Below are 13,342 nucleotides of genomic sequence, written 5' to 3' on the forward strand. Positions count from 1 at the left end.
ACTCCATATGGAATTCAAGTTAGCTGCTGCCCTAATCAAATTATCGTAAATAAATATATAAATGCTGGTTTTCTGTTTGCTTGCAACATTAAATGATTTACTTCTTTATATATTTTCTGAATTTGTTGTACACTACTTTATTATCACTCCATGTATTTAACAGTTCATCAAAGCATTTAAGCAGCCATTGGAATGTACTGTTTTGCTGCAGTGTTAAATGACTAAAACAACACAGTAAATTATTCTTGCGTGTATTAATTATACTTACAATATAATCTGGTAAAATTCACATTTATTTGTATGTGTACTGAATACACAAGAAGTTGTACAGGATACTCTTTGTCACTTTTGTTTTACCCGATGCACTTGGTCATTCATTTATAAATATTTATAATGCAAATATTTTTTCAACACATTTTCCAGGACAATTTACACATTTTCTAGGCATTTATAAACTGAACATAAAGCAAGTTCAGTTCTGATAACTGTTAGGTTTTGCTGCCATCTAGTGGTTTATTTAAAAATAGTTGTTTAATTTCATTTAACTTCATGTATTTGGCAGGTTGTTCATGATACCTGCTTTTGTTACTTAGAAATTCTAACAACCAAAAGATGTTTTCCTTAATGTTGCCATGTGGGTAAGACATGCTCTGGATTTTATACTTATAAAACTGGTATAACTATTTTGCTTACTTGTTTCACTCATTGATGATTTCTGAATATTGTACATATGTCTGTAGGGACTTGTTAACAATTCATTGATTACACAATGAGCATTACCGTTTGTACTTTATTTTTAAACTCAGAAACACACTTCTTCTTCTGTTTATGTGGTTAACGATGCTCTCCTCTTCACCAGTCTTGACTAGATTTCTGTTTGATAAACTTCAGGGACAGGTAGTAGAAAATCATGAATCCAACAACAATGGCCATAAGAACAAGGTAACAGACATACAAGGGATAGGAATCCAAATCCATGGCCTTGATTACCTGCACAGAGTCAAGGAAAAAAAAGACAGATTAAACATCTTTCCTGTCAGCAAGGGTCCTTTTCTAGCAGTAAGCATGCAGTAGAATTTTTTCTCAGTTATAATAAAAAAGAATGTTCGAAAGCCAATGCAGTTTTCTACAAATAATTGTTTGCAGACACCATGTGATTGCTCACAATGTCTGTGCAATAATCTTGGGTATTGATGCATGAGAGCGAGAGAAGAGTTAGGTATAGAGAAACAGTATCTATAAGTAACTTTGTGTGAGTGTTTAAGAAACCAAAAGGGGCCTACACTGGTGGTGCAGAGGGATAAAGTTCTGTATGGTCCAGATGATCTGAGTCCAGTTAGTGCCTTTTGTGGTCAGTGGAGGAAACAGTGAGGATGGGGAAGCCAGTCTTGGGATTGGAGGATGCTCATGTGAGCACAACTAACTGGTGAACTCTGGTCATGGTCAGGGACATGAGTGTCATTGCTTTCATGGGACAGGGCAGTGACTGAGTTGCTATGGAAACAGGATGATATGCAAGAACTCCCATTACATATCCTACTGTAAGACTTGAATGGGCACATAGTCACATACACAAAATGTACAACTCAGCAGCAGTAAGAAGCTACTCCACAGAGCCTCGATCTTTTCACTAGTCCTTAACATGGGCAGGAGGAAGTCTGGGAGAGGATAGTCAGGACTGATGCACCTGTGAACCATGATAAACCACTGGGAGCAGCTGGAGGTCAGCTGTAGGGAGCCCAGATAAACATAACAAAAAAAAAAAAACATTATGGACCACAAAAGGCCCAATACATGTTAAATACAATGAAGGAGATAAGGGAGCAGTTTAAAGAACTGCAGACACTTACCTTTGGACAACTTCACAAATGTGTCCCCATGTAGACATTAAGCTGTATATTAGGAGCTGTTTGTCTCACTATTTATGCCATATAACAAAATAGCATTTTTGCTTAGTGGGGTCTGTTGCTTTCTTAGATGAGGTCATAGTGTATCTCTGTAGTATATACTGTAACAACACAGGCTGCGATTTAAAGTATGAATTTAAATATAAGGTAGCCCCACTCAGATGCACTCAGTAGGAATCCTGATGGACACCATAATTTTAAGTATTAGGAAAAATAATGGTAATAGGTAATATGGTATATGCGTTATATCAATGTACAGTCAGCTCATTGATCCTGTGTAACTGTTACATGAACTGTTGTGAGCAGTGATGAATTCAGTTCACTGAAAGGTCAAATGGTGCATGTGATGTACCATGACTGACCTTGTCATTGCTTCACTGGTGATGAAGCCCTCAGCTGAGTTACATTAAATAAACAGGAGAGGGTGTGGGTGGAGAGTAGTTGGCTTTATGACCCCATGAAACCTGATTATCCATATGACTGAGAATTTTTGTTTATTTTGCAATATTTATTAAAAAATGGTATCAGCATTTATGTGCTTGGCATCTTGGTTTTTTAGCTAGCTTGCTTCAAAAAGCTTTTCTGTGACCATATACATCTGTCATTATTATGAATTTCAAAGTTAACATTGGTTACTTATTGCATACGGGTGTAACTCAAATGTGTATTTCCTAGACTATGAATGCAAGTTATGACTGCTCAATGTAAGTAAAGATTAGTTGTGTAAAATCTTACCATAACCAGAGATGTCATTCTCTTCCATGTTGCAGTATTCTTACTGTGGGATCCCCTGCCTCAAGTGACCTGAACGTCTGGCTCTTATGCAAAAGCTTAAGCCTGGTTGCTGCCAGGTGCATAGGACACAGACAGGGCCAACAACCATGGGCCTTAAATGTGATGTCTACACGCACAGATCTCAGAACTGACTGCCCAGTTGGACAACAGTCTAAGGAGTACCAGAAAAATGTCATCTATACAGGGTAAATGTAATGAAGGGGGTTATATGGGTGGGAAGGAACACTGCAACATGGAATAGAAGGACATCTATGGTTATGGTAAGATTTTACATAACTAATCTATGTCCTTCTATTCCCATGTTGCAGTATTCTTACTGTGGGAGAGTGCCACAGCTCAAGAAGAGGAAAGGGTGGTGGAACAAGTAGCAGTTTCCAGGAATCCATGCAGGATTGCCCTTGCAAATCCTGGCCTGGCTCTGGAGACATGGTCCAATTTGTAGTGTTTGGTGAAGACATGCACAGAGGACCACATACCTGCCTCAGGAATGGTGGCTGTGTCCAGGCCTTTGAGGAAGGCTCCAGAAGAGGCCATGGCTCTTGTAGAATGTGCCTTAACATTGTAAAGTAAGTGTTTGCCATGGTAAGAGTAGCAGAAGGAAATAGTCTTTCATATCCAGGAGGATATAGTTTCTTTGGATACAGCCTTGCCCAGGGCCCTGGGGTGGAAAGGCACAAAGAGCTGATTGGACTTCCTAATGGCTTTGGTATTGTCCAAATAGAACCTTTGTCTGTGAACATCAAGGGAGTGGAGTACTCTCTCACTGTCATTCAGAGGAGAGGGAAAGAAGGTGGGTAAATGGCCCATCTCAATACCGGAAGATTGCCAAATTCCAGTAATAACGGCCACACAGGTACAAAACGCACTCTCTAAAGCCAAGAATACAGGTTCCATGGGACCAGATGACATCCCAGGCTGTGTACTACATGAACTACAATATGAACTGGCACCTCACCTAAGTGTCATGTTTAATCATAGCCTCACCTCAGGTTTCATGCCCACTGAGTGGCGCAGAGCTACAGTTATCCCAATCCACAAGGGGGGATCCACCTTGGATCCCGGAAACTACCGTCCCATCAGTCTGACAAGCCTTATCTGCAAAGCCATGGAGCGTATTATCATGGAACTTATAAACAAAGACATTGGCAACCTTCAAACACTGGACCCCACCCAGTTTGGGTTTGTGAAGGGCCGATCTTGTCTCCTGAACCTGATTGACTTCTTTGAATCCGTCTCCAGAGCCATGGACAAGGGTAAGGTGGTCCACACAGCCTATCTAGACCTTGCCAAAGCCTTTGACACCATCCCCCACTTTGGAATCATAGATAAACTTACTAAGTTGGGCATTAATCCCTATGTCACCCAATGGGTTGCTAAATGGCTTATTGATAGAACCCACACTGTAAAAGTAGCCGACTCCAAATCCAGCTCCAGACAAGTGACAAGTGGAGTACCTCAGGGTTCAGTCCCGGGGCCGCTCTTGTTTGGCATCTACTTCTCTGAAGTACAGGTCAACACTAAGGGACTCTGGCTAACAAAGTTTGCAGATGACTGCAAACTGGGAGCCATTATTGAATCCCAAATGATGTGGATACTCTACAAAAGGGCCTTACAGAAACAGATGCTTGGTGCCAGAGCCATGGGCTCAAGCTCAATGCCAAGAAATGTATTGTTATCCCTTTGGGAAACACATATATCCATGAATTACCATATAGGTGGCAGTACACTAAACACAGAAAGTGTGATAAGAGACTTAGGGACACAGGTGGACAGTGGTCTCACCTTCGATAACCACATCGCCACAACAGTCAGGAAATCCTTCTATGTGGCACACCTCATCACGAAGGGCTTTTCATCCAGAAAAAAGGAGGTCATTGTCCCACTGTACTCATCCCTCATTAGACCCATTATAGAATACAACGCCCCATTTGGTATGTACCTCTCAAGACATCTGCAACAACTGGAAAGGCCTCAGAAATACCTCAATAAAGAATCACAGGCCTAAAGCAGATGCCCTACGCTGACCGCCTTAAAAAACTCCAGCTATACTCTGTCGCATATCGTCTACTCAGAGGCGATCTCTGCTTAACATACAAGGCCATGTCAAACCCAGAGCTGTTGGACATGCTACACTTAAAGAAATCCCAATCCCTCAGAGCTACACGCTCCAGGGATCTAAACCTTGTCATCACAATAAACAAAACATGCTGGAGGGATAGGTTCCTGACCCAGAGACTCCCCAGACTCTGGAATAGATTGCCCATACATGTCAAGCAGAGTGCCTCTTTGGACCTCTTCAAAAGGAACCTTGACGATTGGATGGGAGAAAGGAAATTCACCCCAGGGATCACGTCAGTCGCCCTGCTAGACAGGGGTCCAGGAAAGTAAATAATGTGGGAAGAAATAGCCAGGGATCTGTTATGGCTAGGCTTGTATAGGCCCTAGGGCTGATAGCCTAGTACCAACCTATGAACCTATGAACCTATGACAGCGCATTCACCACTTTGGGCATGAAGGACGGATTGGTGCGAAGGGTCACCCTATCTTTGTGAAAGATTGTGTAGGGTGGGGATGCCATGAGTGCTTGTATTTTGGAAACCCTACTGGCTGAAGTAAAGGTTACTAATAGGACAGTGTTCCATGTGCACATCTGCAGAGAAGCAAAGCTAGCTGGTTCAAAGGGTGCAATTGTGAGTTTCTCTTGTACGTAGTTTAGGTCCCAAGGTGGTGGAATACGTTTCTTTGGTAGCCTAATGTGGAGAACCCCTTTTAAAAATAGTTTGACATCCAACCTGGAAAGAAGAGTTGGAGCCAGAGGTAATCAGGCAGAAAGGGCAGATAAGTGGACCTTCACTGAAGAGTATGAAAGCTCTGATTTTATGAGTTCACACACATAGGCTAGGACTAGTGGAACATCCACTTGGAAGGGGTCCCTTTGCCTTTGGAGACACTATTTAGAGAACCTTTTCCATTTGGAAACATAGGATCTCCTGGTAGTGGGTTTCCTGGCCTCCTGCAGGATGGATAACAAATCCTCTGAGTACCGGTGTCTGAAGGGAATCAAGAGTTTATCACTCAGAGGGTTAAGCAGAGCATCTCCAGGTGTGGATGAATGAGAGATCCCTTCTGCTGTATGAGCAGGTCCACCTTGGGAGGCAACTTGTGGTAATTGCCCTTGGCAAGAGATTGAGGAAGGGGGAACCAATGCTGCCTTGGTCAATAGGGAGTCACCAGCAAGATTTTTGGCTTGTCCCTCTGGATTTTTAGAAGGACTTTCTGAATGAGTGGGAAGGGAGGGAAGGCATAAAGGAACAGCCCCTTCCATGAGATGGAGAAAGCACCCACTCTCCAGGCTAGTGGGAAGGGATCTCTGGAGCAGAAAAGCTGCAATTGTCTGTCCTGGGGGGAGGCAAACAGATCTAGTTGTGATGTGCCCCACTGGTGGACAATGTCTAAGAACACATCTCTGTGCAACATTCACTCGTGATGCAGAGCATAGGATCTGCTGAGGGCATCTACCTGGTGGCTGTCCTGGGTTGGAATGTAGACTGCCTGCAGTGTGATGGTGTGCTGAGAGGCCAGCTTCCATGCCTGCATTGCTAACCTGCAGAGTAGGAAAGACCTGGTCCCCCATGTTTGTTAATGTACCACATCACAGTTGTACTGTCTGTGAAGATTTGGAGGAGGCCTGGCTGTATAACAGGGAGGAAGGTCTGTAGAGCTAGATGGAGTGCAGTCATCTCCCTTACATTGATATGTTTTTTCTGGAGGGAGGACTCCTATTGGGCCTACACCTTGAGGCCATTCATAGTTTCTCCCCAGCCTAAATCTGAGGCATCCTTGTGTATGCATTGTACTGGGTTGGTGGGTTGCAGAGGTAAGCCTGGGTTCTGGTGAATTTCATGAATCCACCACCTCAACTCTGTCTTCAGGCAGGGTAAGAAGGGTACCCGAAAGTCCAGGGGGTGGCTGTGTTGTGACCAGACATTTTTTAGGTACCACTGGAACTTCCTCATGTGCAGCCTGGCTAGGGGTAGCATAGGGATTGTGGCTGCCATGAGGCCTAGAAGACACATGAACTGCCTGGCCAAAATATGGGTGACCAGGAGAAGCTGATGGAAGTGGTTGATTAGAGAGGATACTTTGTCCTGAGGAAGTTAGGCCTTCGTCAGGTCAGTTCTTATCCTGCAACTCAGGAATGTTTTGTCTTGGGCTGGGGCAAGGGAGGATTTTGCCAGGTTGAGGGTGAACCCCAACTCTGCAGCAGGGACAGAGTGAATATTAAGTGTTTCTTGAGAATGCTTTCCTCTTCTGCTAGGATGTGGAGGTCATCTAGGTAGGGTATATCTGAATGCCTTTTGTTCTGCAGTAGGCTACTGTTGGGGCTAGGTGCTTTGTGAAGACTCTTGGTGCAATAGATAAACCAAAGGACAAAGCAGTAAATTGAAGGTGTGAAGAGAGTCCAGCAAAATGCAAATACTTCCTGTAGTTTGGGTGGATGGGGATGTGGAGGTATGCCTCTTTTAAGTCCAAAGTGGCCATGAAGGCCTTGGGTGGCAATAGTGGAAGAAGGGTTTGTAGTGATAACATTCTGAAAGAAGGGATCTTCAGGAAAAGGTTTAGGAAGGACAAATCCAGGATGGGCCTCCAAGGGCCATCCTTTGTTAGTATTAAGAGGAGCCTGGAGTAGAACCTCCCTCCCTTCTTGGCCTGAGGGGACACTTTCTGTGGTCCCCTGGGTGAGTAGTTCTTGGATAACCTGAGGAATTAGGTGTAGGTGTTTTTTTTTTGGGGGGGGAGGGTATGCCTTGTGGAAGGGGCCTTTCCTGCCAGGACATGAAGTAGCCTTTTTCCACTATTGCTCATTCCCATTGCTCTGAAGTGACGTTTTTCCAGAAGGGTAGACATTGAGAGAGGCGGGACAAGAGGAGGGAGGTGGCTGAAGCAGTCACCCATTATTGTTTCTGTTTGAAAGGGCTGCCTGGTGGTAGGTTGAGGAGGGGCTGTACTTGGGGAAGATGTCTTTCTAGGCCCTTTTCTGTGTCTAGAGGAGGAGGAGGTGGATGGGGCTGGAGCCCTTCTGACAAAGGAGGTCTTGGCAGGGTAGTTTCTGTAAAATATGGGGACTGGAAATACCAGTAAATGTTTGAGGTCCTGAAGCACCTTGCTTTTTTTCCTGGAGGCTTTTGAACAGTTCAGCAGACTGTTTGCCAAACAGGAATTTGTTGTCAAGTGGTGCATCTAAGATTTTAGTTTTAAAATCTTCAGGAAGGGGCTGAAGCCTGAGCCAGGAATGCCTGGGATGTACAGAGGCTGAAGCTGCAGACCTAGTGGAAGCCTCAGCCACATCATAGCTGCACTTTATTGAGTGTTTAGCAACCTGTGATGCTAAGGACAGCTTAGATGCTACCTGAGATTTGTTAGGAGAGTCAGGCATGGAGGAAAGCAGGGAGGATGCCTGAGAAACCAAGTCTAGGGCATATTTGACCATGTGGGTCTGATAATTGATAGCCCTGAAAGCCAGTCTGGAAAATATGTACATCTTTTTCCCCAGTCTGTCCAAGGCCTTGCTGACCTTGTCTGATGGTAAAAGGGAGGATGAAGGTATTAATTTGGATTGTTTGTCAAGGGCCACTGCAATGACTGCAGGATCTGCCATTGGTGGCTTAATGAGGAATTTGTGCTCATCAGGGACCTTATAAAAGTGGCAGTTTTTTTGAGAGCTGGTGGCTGTGAATTTGGTGTCTTTGAGGCTGTTGCAAATGCATATAGGTAGGCTGGAATCACAGGAGGGATAGCAGAGGGGGAGAGTGATTCCATCTGAAGTAGTTCAAAATATCTCTTTTGAACCTTGGTCATCTGAGTTGCATCCCACTTGAAATACTCCCTCATTTTTTAATTGTTTCCTCAAAAGTAATGTCTTCAGGGGGTGAGTCTCCCTCTAGGGAATCCTCATCTGGGGAGTAGTAATCCAGAGGGGAAGCTACCTGGGAGGTGTAGGTAATGGATTTGTCTGGCAAGGAAGAAGAGGAGTTTTCCTCCTTGGGGTGAGTGAGGATGAATGGAAGTAGCTGAGGCTGGCCTGGGGCCAAGAGCAGGCAAAGTGGCAACAGGAGAGGATGAAGGCCTAAAAGCTATAAAGGTCTGAACCAAAGATTGAGAAAAGGTATGCCAGTCTGGTTGGTCCTCAAAGCAAGTAGGCAGATGTTTAGTTTTTTGCTTCCTCTTAAGAGGAGTAGACTTAGTGGAAAGAGAGGGTCTAGAATCAGGGGTCTGGCCTGTAGGAGAGGGTTCCGATTCCTGGACCGTGGGCAGGCATCTGGTGGAGCCTGTTTTCCCCTCGACCTCAGCTGAAGCCAATGTTGGAATGACTTCTGAGGACGTGACTACCAGTGTTTCTGAGAAGCTTCCACAAGAGTAGTTTCTGAAATCACCAGTTTTAGTGGATGTCCCTCAACCCCTATATCAGTGACTGGTGGAACATCCAATGATGGAGGGGCAGAAGTGATAGGCCTTGCAACCTTGGCCTTCTTTTTTATGTATCTCTGCCTCAAAGGCCAACTCTGGATCCTTTTGCAGGACTAAGTGCTTTAAACACTGTTTCTCGAGATAAGAGTTTTAGGGCTGCCAGACTATGCAGAGTTTTAAGTACAAACATCTGGCACTACAGGTGGTGTGGTCATGTTCTTGGCCAAAGCAGAACAAACAAGAGTTCATGAGAATCCTTGTGTGGAATCTGATGTCTGCACCTACATTTCCCCATTTCTAGTAGACATTGGCTAAATAATAACAGCAAGCAACCAAAGCTCAAGTAAAAAAAGGAATTTCCCCAATGGGGTAATTATCTGTAGACATCTTCAAGAGCAGGGAGTGAAGCAATTGATCTGACATTCTACTGCAGCAGAGAAGTTCTGAGGTCTGTGTATGCAGATGTCACATTTAAGGCCCATGCCTTATGGCCCTGCATGTGACGTTCCAAGCACCTGGCGGCAACCAGACTTAAGCTTTTGCATAGGAGCTGGATGTTCAGGTCACCTGAGGCAGAGGATCCCACAGTAAGAATACTGAAACATGAGAACAGAAAGACATCTAATGTTATATAAAGACTAACCTTACAACTAAAGCCTTAAATCAGTCATGTTTTCCTAACCCTGATGCCTTGTCCCTAACTCTAATCTTAAAACTATGCCTCTAAACCTAAAAATTTGACCCTGACCCTAACCCTAAAACCTGTAAAACTGCTCAAAACGTAAAACTCTGACTCTAACCCTAATCCTAACCCACCTCCCTAAACCTAAAACTCCATCCTTAACCTTAAAACCCTTCCCTAACCCTAAAGCAAATACCCTGTCAGTAACCCTAAAATTCCATCCCAAATCATAAAACTGCAAATCTAACCCTAACCCTAACCCCTTCTCCTTAACCCTAAAACTCTTATCCTAATCCTAACACCGTCTCTAAGCCTAAAACTCAATCCTTAACCCTAACTCTTAACTCTGAACCTCTGATCTTAACAGTAAAATCTCATGACTAACTTTAAAAGACTAGCCTGAACCCAGAATATTACATGTGAATAGAATTGTGAAGACTGGTAGAGATGGGTGAAGGCTGCCAGCCTAGTCAAATAGAATTTGGTACATAATTCTGTCATTTGTAAATATGAATGTTGAAATACAGGCTTGTTTTCTTAAATGAAAGAATATGTTGTGAAATGTTGAACTTCAAAAAATGTAACAACATTGCCCTCTGCTGTAAAGAAAGCTAAGACAAGCATTTCATGTCTGTTCTTTGAAGGTAAAATTACTTCATGTCTGTCCTCTGAAGTTAAAGATGCTGAGTCATTCTGTCTGGGCTAGGACATTCTTTCTATTGTTTTAACCAAGAGTTAGATTGCTAGGTTTAAGCATGCAAATGTATTTTTATTGCTCTGGTTTCTGCCTAGGTGTAAAAGAATGTAGATGCAGTTTCTGTTGGCCCGGGAACCCCAGGAAGTTGTGAAGAATTATGTAATATTTATCAGAACTGCAATTTCAATTTAAACAGAGAGAACCAAAGATTATTAAGCATTTTTGTCTTGACCATCCAACTCACAGCACTGGATTGTTCATATGTAAGTTATCTTAGATGTGTGTTTTCTTTTAGAAATAGCTAGGAACTAGAAAGATTAGACTAAGTGTTATTCTGTGATGTCAGAACTTTACTACTGTGTTATTTTAAGTATTTCACTGTGATCTCTGAACTCTTGACTAGCACTGTGTAGTAAAAAGTATTGTCTTGTGTTTTTAATTATTTATTATTAAATATTTTAACCCCTTTTAACTGTGGCTGTTTTGTGTAGAGATAAGTTAAGCTCTAAGAGTACATTGCATGCTTATATTGATCCTGTACCAAGTCACTCTAGTAAGACTTTACTGTTTAGTCACACTTGCCAATTGGATAATAATACTGCACAGTAATATTTGGACACCCTTTTAAGGGCATTTGAGTAGCTGATAAGTATTAGTGGGTGGTGGCAAGTGGAACAACCATATAGTCTGGGAGAAAGGGGCACAGCTTTTGAAATTGTGCCAGCCTTCCCAAGGAGTGTCTGTGTGGTTGTATAAACTCTTCTCAAAGTGCATGCGTGTTTGTGTGTGTGTGCGTCAGCTACATGGGCAGGGACATGAAGCACTGGTTGGACAAAGAGGGTGCTAGAGGTTTTAACTTGCCCACTAGGCTGAGATCTGGACCCTATAGCTGTGCCAGTGGGGAGTCTTACCGGGGACCTGGAGAGCAAGGGAGTGACCAGCCCCAGAATAACTGTGATCTCTGTGTGCTCTTAAGGGAAATTGCACTTTACTGTGAGTATTTGTTATCATTTCCTCATATATGAGATGCCCTCTCTGGTGTTAGTGGTGAGGATTGAGGCTCCTTGATTGCTGGGCCAGAGCACGGGCATCACATTTGTGGTGGTAGTGGTTGGGATATCCTCACATTTGTATTCGACAACAGTGGGATATCCACATCACATATTAATTACTTGGCAAATACTAATTGGCTTGTAGTGGTGTGGGTACAGTGAATCCTGTAGCTTGTGTACAGTGAGCTTTGAAGGTGTTTCTGTACTCTAAAACAGCCACGCAGTGAATACTCAGAGTTCAGATCACAATTGTTTTATTTCTTTTGTTAGCTTAGTTAGTCAGGGTGAGCAGGCAGCATGTCAGCAGAGGAGTATGGAAAGCTGACAAGGAGCCAGCTGGCGGAGATGTGCCAGGCTAGGAGACTGGTGCATGGAAACCTGACTAATGCAGACCTGATTGCAGCCTTGGTTACAGCTGCATCAGAAAACAGCAACCAGGAGGACAATTAGACTGGCAGTGGAGAAATAATACCTTCAGAGAATGGACAGCTCAACCTTTCTGCAGTGGGCATAAAAATCCAGCTGGAGCTAAAGAGACTTGAGTTGGAGGCCAGGCATTTGGAAATAGAATCAGCTGAGAGACTGAGGAGTCTACAGGCTGAGGAGAATGAGAAACTGCTATGCCTGGAAGCTGAGGAAAAAGTAAGACAGAGGCACCATGAGAAGAAGATGCTGAGTCTTTGCCAGAGTCATGGAGGTAATGGGGAAGGGAGTAACTGGACCCCAGAAGCACAAAAGATCAGTAAATTTCTTCCACAGTTTAAAGAGTGGGATAATTTTGATAGTTTCATTCATGTTTGAGAGAGTATGTAAACAGTATGAAGTTGACCAAGGGCTCTGGGTACGGTTCCTGCCCCCTTACTCCATGGTAAAGCTGTAACTGTATTATCTAAAATGTCTGACGTTGCATGTTTTGATTATACTGCTGCAAAAAATTGTCTATTGGAGTTTTTTAAGTTAACACCTGAAACGTATAGGAAAAAGTTTTGTGAGCATAGACACAAGGCAGATGAAAGTGTGTGTGAATATGTTGCTGAACTGAGCACTTATTTCCATAGGTGGGTGAGTGGATGTCAGGTCACAACTTTTGAAGGGCTGGCAGACCTTTTGGTGAGGGAACAAGCCCTTAGCACTTTGCCTGAAGACATGAAAATCTGGTTAGCTGATAGACAATGTGCTACTTCAGATGAGTTGGGGAAGAAGGGAGACCTATACATGGCAAGCAGGACAGCCCTGCACAAGATGGGGACCAGCAGTACTGCTCTTGGGTCTAAAGGAACCCATGGTGGGCAGCACAGACTGCCCCAACAGAATCTGCTAGTAGCAGGGGAAGCCACTAGTCCAGGTACACATCCAGAAGCTAGGGTTAAATGTTTTGAATGCAACCAGTGGGGCCATGTGGTATACAGGTGTCCACAGAGGCAAGGTGGGGAACAAAAGGTGAGGAAGCCAGTAAGTGGGAAAGACAAAATGCTAATAGAAGGTTGTCTTGAGACAACAGGGGTACTGAACTACCATCCTGCAGATGTCCTGAGAGGGAAGGATTTGGATGAGGCAGTACCATGTGCTTATGCGGTTACACATGGTCAGGCTAGGAGACAAGCATGTGGGTCTGGTAGCCTGGAGGAGACCCAGACAGACTGCATACTTGCAGCCAGGACTGGTGAGGTAGTTACTTCAGGGAGTGAGCTACTCAGTAGCAGTGAGACTGAGCATGAGCCACAGCTGCTTGTGGGTACTG

General features: G+C 43.8%; 1 protein-coding gene across 2 annotated transcripts in view; it reads right to left on the reverse strand.

Annotated features, from left to right (window-relative positions):
- Positions 1-275: 275 nt before the first annotated feature.
- The window catches only part of ABCG8 (ATP binding cassette subfamily G member 8), a 645,419-nt gene continuing 632,352 nt past the window's right edge, over positions 276-13,342 (reverse strand). For both annotated transcript variants that reach the window (XM_044060063.1, XM_044060055.1), the window contains exon 13: positions 276-990. In XM_044060063.1, coding sequence (XP_043915998.1) covers positions 853-990 — 138 coding nt within the window. In that variant the 3' untranslated portion in view covers positions 276-852. The remainder of the gene's footprint in view (positions 991-13,342) is intronic.

This window comes from Protopterus annectens, chromosome 1.part0 (assembly GCF_019279795.1).
Source record: "Protopterus annectens isolate FY-2018-M chromosome 1.part0, PAN1.0, whole genome shotgun sequence".
In the NCBI taxonomy this organism is placed as follows: domain Eukaryota; kingdom Metazoa; phylum Chordata; order Ceratodontiformes; family Protopteridae; genus Protopterus; species Protopterus annectens.